The 14,086-nt window shown below is 37.3% G+C and overlaps 1 protein-coding gene across 4 annotated transcripts in view; it reads right to left on the bottom strand.

Annotated features, from left to right (window-relative positions):
• The window catches only part of grid2 (glutamate receptor, ionotropic, delta 2), a 493,389-nt gene that overhangs the window by 59,273 nt on the left and 420,030 nt on the right, over nucleotides 1-14,086 (bottom strand). For all 4 annotated transcript variants that reach the window (XR_008804120.1, XR_008804121.1, XM_056237495.1 and 1 more), the window contains exon 12: nucleotides 1,066-1,204. Coding sequence is in view for 2 of the 4 variants with exons in the window: in XM_056237495.1 (XP_056093470.1) it covers nucleotides 1,066-1,204 (139 nt within the window). In the remaining 2 variants the exon portion in view is untranslated. The remainder of the gene's footprint in view (nucleotides 1-1,065; nucleotides 1,205-14,086) is intronic.

The following is a 14,086-nucleotide window of genomic DNA, read 5'->3' as shown; positions in this document are numbered from 1 at the left end:
GTTATGAAAATTATGGCCTTCTATTATTAGCATTCAAGAGTCAAGAATATGACAATTCTATAAACAGTCCAAAAAAACAAGTTTTTTTTATGTGACGGCCGAATATGTAATTTGTGATTAGTCTTGTCAAGCATTAAAAATGTTATGAAAGAGTAGAAGTTTTGACTATTTGAAACAGACTGAAACATGACTTCCTCTTTTTTATTTAAATGGTAGTACGCTTTTAGTTTGAGGTGGTGTAAAGGCATTGATCAGAATGAATTATCTGTATATTCTATCCCCCTTACACTAACCCTACCCCTAAACCTACCCATCATAGAAAACTTTCTGCAATTTTTGAATAAAAAAAAAATGCACTGTTTAGTATGTTTTTTAAGCCGTTTGGACACATGGAGTGATACCACACATTTGTGTCCTCATAAACCATATATGCACACGCACACCCACCCACCCACTTTAGTTTTTATATAAAGCTATAAATACTAAAACTTAACTGAAAAACCCAACCCTTAACCTTAAAGAGAAAACTTTCTGCATTTAAAAAGGAAAGAAAGAAAAAGTATTTACTTTACCTTTTTGCAAACGAGAACGGCCACAAAAGGAGGTTTTGAGATGTTTTGTCAGGTTTAGCTCACTTCTGGGTACAAATTTGTCCCCAAAATATGCTTAAGTAGGCACACACACACACAGCAGAAGTCTGAACACCATGAAACCATGTTGAGGTCTTGTGAGTATTCATTTACACACAGCTTGGAATTGTGTGTTTTTGTAACTATATTAGACACAAACAGATTTGTTCTTTTTGAGTTTTTTTTTTTTGTAGCTTAAGAATGTGATGTATTCAGACGTTTTCATTTGAAGAATGCTGCTCAATTAATACCATTCCTATCCAAAACTAATCAATGCTCCCAGAAATTCATGCCTTTGTTATGCTTAAACTACACAGCATATTCAACTGAGAAGAAGTTTGAAAACCACAACTTGTTTGTTGTTATGTTATTGTGAGGATGATTACAGTGTTTGATGCTAGCTGCAAGAGTGACATGTATAAATGTGTGTACTCACTGAATGGAGTTCTCGATGCGGGAGATGGTGAGGAAGGCAGCCAGATTTGCTGTGTAGGAGGAGATGACTATCAGAGCAAAAAGCCACCAAACCCCCATCATCATCCTTGTAGCCAAAGTCGTGTAGGGCACCTCACCACCTGTAGAGGGAACAGCAAAAAAAGCAAACAGAAAAGGCTGATGACTGTGCTGTCTTGGAAACTAGACGTGTACGCTTTTAAAATTAATTTATCTTTTTAGAAAATATCATATTTCGCTCTTTATAAGTGACACAACCTTTGTTCCCTTTCAGTCGCTCACGTTCGACGTAGTCGACTGATTGGGATCACGCTTAGGGAGCATGTCATTTTGAGTACCCAAAAAAGCGGAGCCAGCGGCACCCGCATTTTCAAAGAAAGAGCAGTTTCCTGTGTTCCTGGGTCCCAAGAGGGCCACACTGGCGGTGTGCGACCCTGTAAAAGCCTTGCACCCCTCAGCCCATTCTTCTATCGCCAGCCGGCACCTGGATGCGTTCGAGGACCCGGTCACTCCTTCTCACGCAGCCCCTGCCGACCCGTGGAGACAGGTAAGTGTTGCACCGCACACTCAGACCCCGCTTTGGGCCGAAGAGCCGGGTCCCTTTCCTCTACCTTGCTGCCCCACCCTGGGTACATCTGAGGTGCCCCATGTGCCCATACTTCATTGTATCCAAGAAAGGTAGTGTGTTATGGCCAATCTGGGACCTGCGAGTCTTGAATCTGGCCCTTTTTTAAGCTTCCGTTCAAGTTCCTAACACAGAGACGCATTTTCGATTGGTCTGCAGCGTTCGACCTGAAGGATGCGTACTTCAGATCTCTATCCTTACGCAACGCAGGCCATACCTGTGCTTTTTGCGTTCGAAGGTTCGAAATTCGAGTGCTCCATAGCCAGTTGGGTCTTCGGGTCAACTGGGAAAAGAGTAAACTCACCTACGGCTTGAGGATCTCTTTTTCCGGTATGGAGATTGACTCGGTCCAACACGTCTCTCAGGGAGAACGTGTCTGGTCGATGCTATACAGAAATGAGAAAGGGTCCCACTGAAACTTTCAGAGGGTCCTGGGGCATATGGTAGACGCAGCCACAATAGCACGGCTTCCTCCATATGAAGACCAGGGCCTGAATTTCGTTTTGGAAAATGGGATGATTCTCATTTTTTCCAAACAAAATTATTACATTTATCTTGCCTAAATGTTTGCGCTCATTACATTTTTACAATTGGGTAATATTGTTAAGAATTTACACATCACAAGGAAGCTTGATTTAAATTGTTTAATTAAATTGAAAAAAGTAGCACAAATAAATACAATAGAATAAAAATACAAACAAAAGACAAATAAAGAGAAAAGTTTTTGAATAGGTCTTACACTAGTATTCATATACAGAAACTGAATAAAGTAATCAAATGGAAAATAACACTGGGTAGTATTTTAGTTCTGAATAAATTAAATACATAGGCTATTAATCCTGATCCCTTTAACTTAAAGCTATATTTTGTTGTTTTGACAACAAAATTAATGACAGACACATATGGCTGCCATCACTTTAAGAGCTAGTGCATGGATCCTGTGTTCATTAGGCCTACACTGGCATGCGTTTTATGCTTATTAAAGACAAAACCGACTATGTTTAAAGTATACTCACGAAGACCGAAATTGACAATTTTGTGTGTTAAAGCAATATAATCCGCGAAAAATAACTTTTGTTACTGGCCAGCTGTTTTTGAGGCGGATTTTCTATGAATGTGCGAATAGAAAATCATCTCAGAGAGCGTGCGAGCACTGATTAGTTTAAAATCGCTTGAATGTTTAAACTGGTAAGAGTTAAAAAGACGTGCAAATGGTAAACTTCAGTCACGATGCACTGCTGGCCCGATTGTGCAAGTGAATATTCCGTCATGTCCCGACTCCTAAACGCGAGTGTGTATTATCGCCGCAGCGCTTGATGCTTGCCTTGCACAACACATTTTGAGAGAAGAGATAGAAGACGCGGCACCGCTGAACACTCACGCTGTTTGTGAAATTGCGTCTGGCAGAGAGTTGTTAAAATAATGATTTGATTTTATAATGTGGATTACGATTGCGGGAACTTCCCGCATTATAAATGGGAGACCTGCGGGAATGATTAGAATTATGCGCAATACCCGCGCCGAAATTCGAGCCCTGGAAGACTTGATTTGGTTGGTATTAGGCTTAAAATAGATCTGTGTCTCTGTTTATTAAACAATGATTATTTATTTTATTTACTGACTTTAATGCTGCTGCCAAAAATGCTGAGACCTCTGGTTCAATCTAACAGCATTAAAGAATAAATAGAACAACATGTTATGTTTAAAATGGAAAACTTAATTCAAGACATATTCTCTAATTATATATGTCTGGATATTGAATTTATTAAATATTAATAGAAGTAGACTACTACATTGTTATTTAAGTTTGTATGTAGATGTGTACATATGATGTATGTTTAGATACATTTAGATGTCATTGCATTTATTTGTGTGAGAATGTTATGACCTGCCCCAATGTCATGTTCACCCACACTCATTTGTAATGTGAAATGTGTTTCTTATCTTCCTGTATATGCTTTGAACAAAAGAGCTTCATCTTCAGTAGTGCAGTACTCTGACAGACTGGAAACAAATGGATTCATCCGGTGTGGGTGTGCAGGATTCAAACAACTGAGACTTAACTGATAAAAAAATAAATAATAAAACGCACTATGAGACAGACAAAAAAGGCCATCAATTGTAATGTCAAATCTACATTTCCCCAGTCACCACAGTCAGAGCAAAAACACGTCTGTTTATTCTGCATTTCAGATCCCTGCTAATTCAACAGCCACAGATGACAGCGGCTCCTCTAAAAGTACCACACACCACAATAATGATGGATCTGCACAATCCAAGGCTCGCAGCTACAGTGAAATCCGTTAAAAATTAGTCCCATCTATCCTCGTGGCTTCCCGTATCATTCCAGCCTTGTGTTGTAAGTGCCAAGCATTTCAGCACTCAATAAGGTATCTGACAACTCTGTTTCTGTAGGGGGTCCACTGAGATGAGCTGTCTTATTAAAGAAAGTTTTTAGATGACTCACATACATATGTCCCGCAGGCTGTGTACTCTCTGCTCCACACAAACTTTGTGCAATTTTAATTTCAGCAAACAAGTCCATGATAGAAAAGTTGGATTACACATTTCTTATAATCATCTTTCTTAGGTTAGCAGACTTTAAGGTTAGGGAGTGTCCTATTTAAATGGCACTACTTCCTTCATCTGCTATGTAAACCTCAGAGATTTTGAACTTCAGTTTAAGCAAATGTCAGAGAATACTCGACCAGCTCCTTCAGCTGACTGAATAACGGGCAGTAATTCAATAAGAGTGAATTACGCCAACTATTGTTTATTTGCACCTTATTCACTAAATGAATGAACAGGTTTTTATTTTATTTTTATTTTTTATAAATACGACTGTTCAATGCCATCCCATTTACTAATCTAAACGGACTAATCTTAATATAAATAATCATATATAATAAACATATATAACAGTAAAATGTAACTATACAAATATATTATAATTTTATTTTGTTAAAACTTTAACATTCCCAAATCTGTGCATATTTAAATACTTAAACATTGTCCAAATATACAAAAATGTATGTGTTAACTGCAGTATGAAGACCTATGAATAATAATACAATATATTTTATTGATCAGCCTTTTCAAGCAACTCAGGCACCAAAAATAAATAGCAAAAATAAAAAAATTATTAAAGATGACAAGTTCACATAAACGTATCCTTCAGGCAGAACAGATTATATTTTCAGAATGATAAAACTTGCAGTTTTCTGTTCAGTTTCTAAATGAAACAAGGCTGAAATTTTGACTAATTATCTTCATACCCAAGCACATCTGTGAAATGAAAAATAATCACACCAACAAAACCAACATCTGTAAGAGTTCTCGGTGATAACATTTGTTCAAAATCAAGGCAATCGACTAAAAAGCTAATTTCCATATTCAACAGTGCTTCAAAAAGATAGTTTTGTACACAAAAAACTGGATGGTAGTGTAATTAAATATAAATTGTAGTGAAGATAGAAGGTATGGGAAAGGTATCCTCCTATTCTCTGCTGTAGCCTACAGTACTGCTGATATCCTGAAGCAAATCTGTAACAACAAGAAGCAGGATAAATGAAGAAAAGCAATTTTTTTTTACACCACAGTTTAGAGAAAAAACCCAGAGTGCCCAAGACTGATGCAGCAACTCTGGTCTGGAGCCTGCTAAAGCAAATGAATATGAAAAATAATGAGCCTGAGACTAGACTGAACACAGCTACAGGAGGCCAGCTAAATTTGAAGTTTGAAGTTACCGCTTAGGGAAACACTACTGTAATGATAAATATAAAAATAAGGATCTAAGGTTATAAAGAGTCCAATCTCACACTTGCATGGATATGTGAGCAATGCTAAGCTGCAGAAAGGGAAATGCAAAAGTGTCAAAATACAGTGCTGTTATGGATTAATCAGAACGTTCTATGCTAAAATTATTCTCTGAGCTGAAACGAGCTGAGAAAGTCAACTACAACCATCCTCCTGAAAGATTATGTGCTGGTGCGTGGAGATACAACTACGAAAAAAAAATGTGTTTCTGTGCACAATGCAGCATAGGAGAGATTGAATGTATGACTATTTCAAATACAAATACTAGATTTTTTTTTTTGGGACTCTGAGGGGTGCATAATTATGACAAAAACAGAGGAAAAACGCATGCTGTGTTCTCTTTCCAGAAACTGTGACCCTTGACTATGTTTGCAAATCAAAAAAATGCCTAAACAGTCAATTTCACATTGCCCCTGAATAAATACAAAACTAATAATAATAATAAATCACACCCCAAAAGCAAGCAATGTGACTAGAATGATTAAATGGCATAATCACTGAGGCTGTCGCTGCAAGTTCACACAGAACAACTGTTTGAGCCATGACTTCTGTACTCTCATTATATTAACAAAGCTGGCTTTGCTGCAGAATAAACCTCTTAGTTCCACCATGTCAACTTGTTGATCACTAGGTTCTCAATTTCTCAGGTTAAGTTGAAGTGTGTATTGGCTGTTGCACCATCTAAATTATAAGCATGCAGCATCACATTACTACAACAAAATAACTGCAAATTGCATTTTATCTACATTCTAAAGCTTATTTTTGAATGTCATGTGATGTTTATTCAACACCCATTTTTATGTGTGACTGCAAATAGAAGTAAAACTTAAATAATTTGTGAATCAGATGCTGATTTGGACTAGTTGTAGTCACTGATTATAATCTACAGTATAAATTAAAATAAATCGAATCAAATCAAATGTAAACAGCTTTGATTAGCCATTGCATTCATGTTCACAAAGACAATTTTGACGCAGGGAAAGCAGACCTACAGTAAATTAAATACAGAAGTCTTTGCCACTGTGATAATCTTAATTATTAATTTGATCAATTGTGAAGCCCTAATCCAGACGAAATAATTGATTCATATGCAACTGACTTTTACAAAATAAATAATAATGCTTCAAACACCAGATACCTTGGTTGTGCTTGCTTGTAAAAGATTGCCACAAAACAAGCACGAACATGATATAAAAATCCATTAAAACTTTTGCATAATAAGTTTGTATAATAAGCTGTACTGTATAAGTAGATGATGAGGGAACTGCAGGGGGTTTATGAGTTGATGAAATGCTAGTGAATTAAATCAACTAAACTTAAAATAATAAAAAATGAAGAAAAAAAATAACACTCAAAAAGATTAAATATTTTATCTGCATGTCGTGTGAACATTAACCGACATCAGAACCGTGAACGTGAATGCTTTGTTAAATTATTGATAAAAAATAAAATATCAAGTAAATATTTCAGGTCAAAGGGGTTTGGCTGACAAAAGTTTGGGAATCCTTGACATTGGCCATGTTGAAGAAAAACGTTGCCCCTCACCCAAGCTCAGTCCTGCACTGGTAATGATCTGTGATGAAATGTGACCGGCAGTAAGCAGAACTTTGATAGGAGAACAGACTACTGTTATCAGATATGACTGGCAGTGAGTATAGAATCGTGGAATGTGAGTGCTTTAGCGCGTGCTGATTGCAATGCCATTCTCTGTGGCTGCAGGATGTTGATCTTTAGAAAATGAGCAGGACGGTAATGTAGCTTTTATCTGCACACCCAGCAACTGGGGTTCAAAGCCGCCCTGCCACGCACATCAAATCAGCAAGCCCCATTTCCAGCAGGTTCCTCACTGCTTGCTTTTGATTCAGCAGCAGGCCAGGGGCTACACACTCCTCGCAACCCCTCGCTGTGAGCTAGCACATACTGAGAGACAGAAACAGAGAGAATGCGTGTATGAGGGAGACAAAAGCTTTTAAAGCGGGAATGTGTTTCTCGTTTGTGTTTGTGCATGAAAGAAAGTAATACTTTCACTGTTCTTACGTTGTTATATTAAAAAAATAACTGTGTATAATATGTTATTCAATAGCTATTTGCAAGAAAATGTCATATGTTCAAGGTAGATGTTCAAAGGGTCGAATAACTTTTGTGTGTTTAGACTCCGATTCCCAGTTCCTGGATCTGAGCAACCAGGACTCTCCGAATTAAGTGGGTTCCGAAGTGGCACAAGCTGCCATGAAACAGTGAAGTGGCCTTCATGGCTGTTAGGAGCTTTGTAGATATATCTGAGGATGAGTATATACACATCTCGACAACACTTTCTACTAGAGAGGCTGAAGAAGGCAAAGAATGTCAGAAGGTTTCTTTCCAAACATCTTGACTGATGGGATACGAAACAATTGCCTGCTGACTATTACTCCTTAACACTAAATGATAGTATCAATACGTTATGATAACGATAGCAATATAAATGGATTTAAATCACTGCATGGTGATTCCATGTTTATTATTCCATGTAAAAATGCTTCCGGACTTATTAAAGAACAGTGTTGTTATAGTTAAACTGAAACTATTAAAAATCATTTTCAGTCATCAAAATAAGGTTCATGTAAACTATAGTTAACTTACCGTATGCAAACAAATGAAACTATTGTAAAGTGTTACCCTTTTTTTGGGGAAAAGCAACATACAGTATAAATAGCTAACTCATAGAATACTGTATGTATATATACTATATATATATACATACACACGAATACTGTATATACATTATATATACAAACATTTATACTGTTTTATTCTGTTTTATACATTATATATACTTTACATACGTTTATACTGTTTTATTCTGTTTTATCTCGCTTTTGCCACAGAAAGTAGACACATACTGTACAAGGAATAGTTCACTGAAAAATTACAATTCTGTCATCATTTACTCACCCTCAAGTTGTTTCAAAACTGTATCAATGTCTTTCTTCTGCTGAACACAAAAGAAGATATTTTGAAGAATGTCGCTAACCAAACAGTTGATGGGCGCCATTGACTTCCATTGTATGTTTTTTCCTACTATGGGGTATTTCCTGTCAATGAGGTCCATCAGACACTGGTTACAGACATTCTTCAAAATATCTTCCTTTGTGTTCAGCAGAACAAAGACATTCATACAGGTTTAAAACAACTTGAGGGCGAGTAAATGATGACAGAAAAGTGAACTATTCCTTTAAGTGAGAAGAGAAAAAAATTAGCAGATTTGAGGAAACAGTCCCAGATTAGTGTTGTTGTTGTTGACAAGATGTAAATCTCTAGTCGTTTCATGGTTCATACACAACAACAACAAAAAAAGTTCAAAGACAACTTTTCTTTGGTCTGAAACGTTCTTTAAAAAAAAAAGCCTGAAATAAGGTTGCTAATTTTTTTTTTCTGTTTTGATAACTCTGGCTTTTTCAGAGCCAACTGAAAATGTACCTCTCCAGTTCGTCGTTTCTCAGCAGTTAAAGCAACTTCAAATAAGCCCTTTGAAACCACTGGTGCTGAAAATTCAAAGGTTTATACATTGCTACCTTGTAAAGCCTTAAATCTCTGCAGCACCTTGAGAGCTGGAGATTGTAGCTTCTGATGAGAGCTGTTAGTTTTATTTATTTATTTCCATTCTTTCCAAAAGCACTCTGGCGATAAATAACTTAAGGAAAAACATGTTAGTCGTTTCGCTGGAGCGCGGTTCCTTGCAACATGTCACCTTTATTTCCCTTTCACCACACCAGGCCTGCCAGGTTTGGGTGTGCGTGTATATATATATATATATGTGTGTGTGTGTTCCCTGTACAGTATATGACTGCTATTTATTTAAGCCATCAACTATTATGAGGCTCGCTAGCAAATATTGCCATCCATTTTCATACAGTTTAACGCTCTGAAGTGCGACCCCAATTGCCGAACCACTATCGCAGCACGCAGCCACTCTGGAACTTTCACCGCTGTAAATCATCAAAATAAAAGTAAATAAACCACGAGGTACACATCAGAGCACATCTCTTTAGTCACAGTTTGCGAGATAGCAACGCTAGCATGCTGGGTTCAGACATATGGTGAAAGAAACATATACGCACTGGGGCAGAAGATAAAAGAGCAAAGTGGGAAAGCTTAGGCGGACAGCACGCCCCCAATGTGACAATTTATTTAGAGAGAACTTGCCAACATGTACCATTTCAACGGCCTCTTGATCACGGTGGTGATCAAGACGCTAGTCAAACGGTATTTTATTGATTCAATTTAGGGCTGGGCGATATGGAGCAAAAAATATATCTCGATATATTTTACTATATCTCGATATACGATATATATCTCGATATCTTTACAGGAAAAATAACCCAACAAAAATTACTGCAAAAACAAATATGCCAAATACCACTTTTTTTATTGGAGTGCAAAGAGGTAGGCAGTTCATGTAGTCCAAAGTGCTTCTGCAACATTTTTAAAAAAATCCCTGTATACAAAAATAATAATTCAACGACAATATATCGATATATACGATATGTCAAAATCCATATCGTGTTTAAAAAATATATATATATATTTTAAATATCGAGATATCGCCAACCCCTAATTCAATTAATGGGTTAGTTCACCCAAAAATGAAAAAAAAAATGGTCATCAATTACTAATACTCATGTCGTTCCAAACACGTAAGACTTTTGTTCATCTTCGAAACTCAAACGAAGATATTTTAAATGAAATCTGAGAGATTTATTTTTTTAAATGGTGTTCCATTTTTACGAAGTACGATACAATCTTCTGTTAATAACCCTCGTTCGATCTGACTGTCCGTGGGTGGGGATACAAAAATGCAAAAGTATAATCAGTAGTTTTCACGAAAGCCCTGGAGCTGTCAAAACGCGTCATTCTGCAAATAAATAAATCTGAATTTCTCTGAGAACGAGTAAACATTGTTCATTTACATATACTACCAACATTGTAACAATTCAAAGCGGGTTGAAAATCAGCGAAGTTACACTTTAGGCATGCTCTCAAGTATTTTTGTCTTGATTTCCAGCAAGTTTTTTTATTTACCCCACTGGCAAGTTTTTTTTGACTGAACAATGTAGCCTTAATGTAGGGTTAAAATATTAATTAAAATATTAATAAAAAAGTTAAACTTTTTAAAGATTAGAAAAAATGTTTTCACTGGAAACCAAGTAAAAAAAAAAAAACAGGTTAAGAAAGGATTACTCTATATTAAATTTCCATATGAATAAAGACAAACAAAACACAACATGAACGCAAACCATTTTTACCATTCAATATACAGTGCGTGTGGATTAATGTAGCTTGCAGTGAAATAACATCTGATGCTTGATTTTTTTTTCTTTTATTTGAATAAATGGCTTTGTGCTAAGTGAAGCGCAGGGAACCCTGAACGGACAGAGGTGTTCACGATGCATGTCAGAATGAGAGAAAGTGCTTTAGAAATGCTGCTGTTGTCTAATAAATGTGTCAGAAGAGCCAAACTGCTGCACACAAACTGCTTTCTGTGTTCCCCTAACCATCAAACCTTCTCAAGAAGTGACCCAATAAAATCAATCGTCATATATGCCCATCATACTTGGGCATTAGGACACATCATGACTTTTCATATGAAAAAAATAAACCAAAATAAACCAAAAACATTTCTTAACGATCATATCTACTTTAAAAATCAGATACAGAGGTCCTCACTGGATCATGTAAAATTCTGATAAAATCAAGTGAGCAAGCTTTTTGCATGTTTTTGAAAGGGTACGACCTTCAACTTCAAGTTAAAAGCTGCCCTGAGGTCATATATGTACACACACAGATGTACATACACGTGATCATGAAATATTTATGAACACCCACAGACCCAGTGAATTTGCATATGTTGCTAAGAGGTATTGTAATTATGATGGTACCATATGGAATGCAAAATGCAGCATGTGACAAGTTTAGCAAACAAATTTGGCCCAAAGATGTTGCCAGTTTTATTACTCTCCACTGGTTTGAACCGAACTGTGCTAACCGAAAGCACAATAGTTTAGTCTTTTGGTTTCACTTTAATATTGATGGTCACGTTCTGTTGACTATAAGTAACGTTGCACCTACATGTCTACTAACTCTCATTAGAGTGTTAGTAGATTATTAGTAGACTTGTAGGGTTAGAGTTAGAACAAGTTCACATGTTCTCAGAGCCGATCCTCCCTATGCACACTACGCAAGCTGCGTAGGGCCCAGCAAATTACTCAAGGCCCCGCCTCCCCCTCGTGTCAAAGCGCGCCAATCAAAGTTTACAACATCGATGAGATAATTAAGCGGAACTATCCTTCTGGTCATGAAAAGAGAGACTGAGAGAAAAACACCATGTGAGTGAATTGCGGTAACAGCGATCAGGCAGACTTGTGTTCTCTCCTCTCCAAGTTTGATGTCAGCAAAGAACAGTAAAGTTGAGTTGATGTGCATCTCTCTCTATCTGTCTGTCTAACCAGCCGATCTCATGAAAGTGCGAGCCCGATCTCATGAAAGTGCGTATCTATACCACGAATGTCATTTCTCGTGCCATTTATACGGCAAAAAAGTTTTTTGCGTCTATATGATACGCAGTTTTCGCGTGCATATGATACGCACTTTATGGCGTGTAATACGCACGCACTCCCCACCCCCCTCCCCCCTAAACCTACCCAAGGGGTTTTCAGTGCGTAGCATATGCACGCAAAAACCATTTTTGGCGTATAAATGGCACGAGAAATGACATTCGTGGTATAGATACGCACTTTCATGAGACTGTGTTGGAAAGTGCGTATCTATACCACGAATTTCTCGTGCCATTTATATGCATATGATAGGCCTACGCAGTTTTCACGTGTTTACTTCAGTTTATTTACAACTCTGCAATAAAGCAAGATGGAAAGCAATCTATTGGCATTGACTAAAATGTTGATTGGCTGGACATACTGGTCAATATGGATGCACATCCCTCAGTAAATAATAACCATCAAGTATCAATTATTGCTTTTATCATTTAAAACACAGTGACATGCAATGGCAAGCCATTTTTGATTTTATTAATTCACAGGATGCATTTTTGATATCAAAAATAAAATTTGTACTATTTAAAATGTGAATTATTGATATTAATATAAAATATGTCTATTTCTGATATCAGGAATTACATTTTCATTAGTACTAACTAAACGAGGGAGGATTGTAGTGGGAGCACTGGGGTGTCAGGTGTGACTGTGTGGCAATGGCAAATGGTTTACATGGCTCATGGGTCAGGTAGGAGGGCCCCTTAACATAATTTTGCTTAGGGCCCCAGGGAGGTCAGGATCGGCTCTGCATGTACTTACAAAGTTACTATAGTCATTCAAATGACTGTTGGGGGAGCATCACAATAAAGAGTTAGCAGATGTTAAGCAAAGAGTCTACTAATACTCTAATGAGATTCAGTTGACATGTAGTTCTAAAGTTACTTATAGTCAACAGATTGTTCAAAAGGGACCATCAAAATAAAGTGTTATCAGCCCCCCCTCCCCTTTAAGATAAATCACTGTTTCACCAGCCGAGAATGCTAAAAACTAGATGAATATTATGTTGGAGTAGCCTGGATGCCAGCCCGAACCCCGCCCACAACATTTTTTGGTCGGGAAGTTCGGTCTGGACTCGATCCATTGAGGAGTAATTATGATCAGTTCAGAATTAGTCGGGCCAATCAAATTGCCAGGGCGGGCTTTATACGATGATGGACAGATGATCTGCAGTTACGTAATCATCACGTTATCAAAGAGCGCTTGGGTTGAACTGGTTTCCCTCAGAGATGACTGCAGCTGGAGAATTGAGATGTATAGATTCCGCTATCGCGTCTGTTGTAAAAGAAATCGACAGCACATTCATTTTAATAGACGAACAGAGAACTGCAATCAAGGCATTTGTCGATCGGAAAGATGTGTTTGCCGTCCTTCCTACGGGATTCAGCAAAAGTTTAATTTATCAGCTGGCTCCGATGGTCGCTAAGAAGATGGGACGCAATGAAAACCCTGTGGTCGTTGTGGTATCTCTTTTGGTCGCACTCATGGAGGACAAAGTAAAAGAAGCAACACTCATTATTTTACTACTACTTCCAGAGTGCGTGTAGTTGAGTTCTGTTGACAATTTGCGTGGCTCATAAAAAAAAACACTTACTGCGTTGCTCTGATTGGTTGTAGGTCTATCCAATTGAGTGCAGAGTTTTTTTTCCTGGTTCGGTTAAGACACACCTCATAATCAAAGCCCTATGGAGCAGTATCAGACTCACATTCTGACTAGAATATGAGTATGACAAAGTCAGGCTAATGTTGGAGTACATTAAGTTTAAATTTACACTCCCCAATAACTTATGTTTTATCCAGGATATTACAAGATATTGAGATGGGCTAGACAGATATAGTGTTCTTCTTACACACAGACACACACAAAATAATAAAACCACAATTTCTCTTAAATATATGTAGTATAATGGAATATGAAGCTTTAAAACAGATTCTCCAGCATGACACTGCCTCCAGCATGACAACGTCCCACAGAG

The sequence above is a fragment of the Rhinichthys klamathensis genome, unplaced genomic scaffold (assembly GCF_029890125.1).
Source record: "Rhinichthys klamathensis goyatoka isolate OS25496 unplaced genomic scaffold, OSU_Roscu_1.1 h1tg000487l_1, whole genome shotgun sequence".
NCBI lineage: Eukaryota > Metazoa > Chordata > Actinopteri > Cypriniformes > Leuciscidae > Rhinichthys > Rhinichthys klamathensis.
The sequence above is the reverse complement of the archived record's forward strand: the minus strand, read 5'-3'. Positions and strand labels throughout refer to the sequence as shown.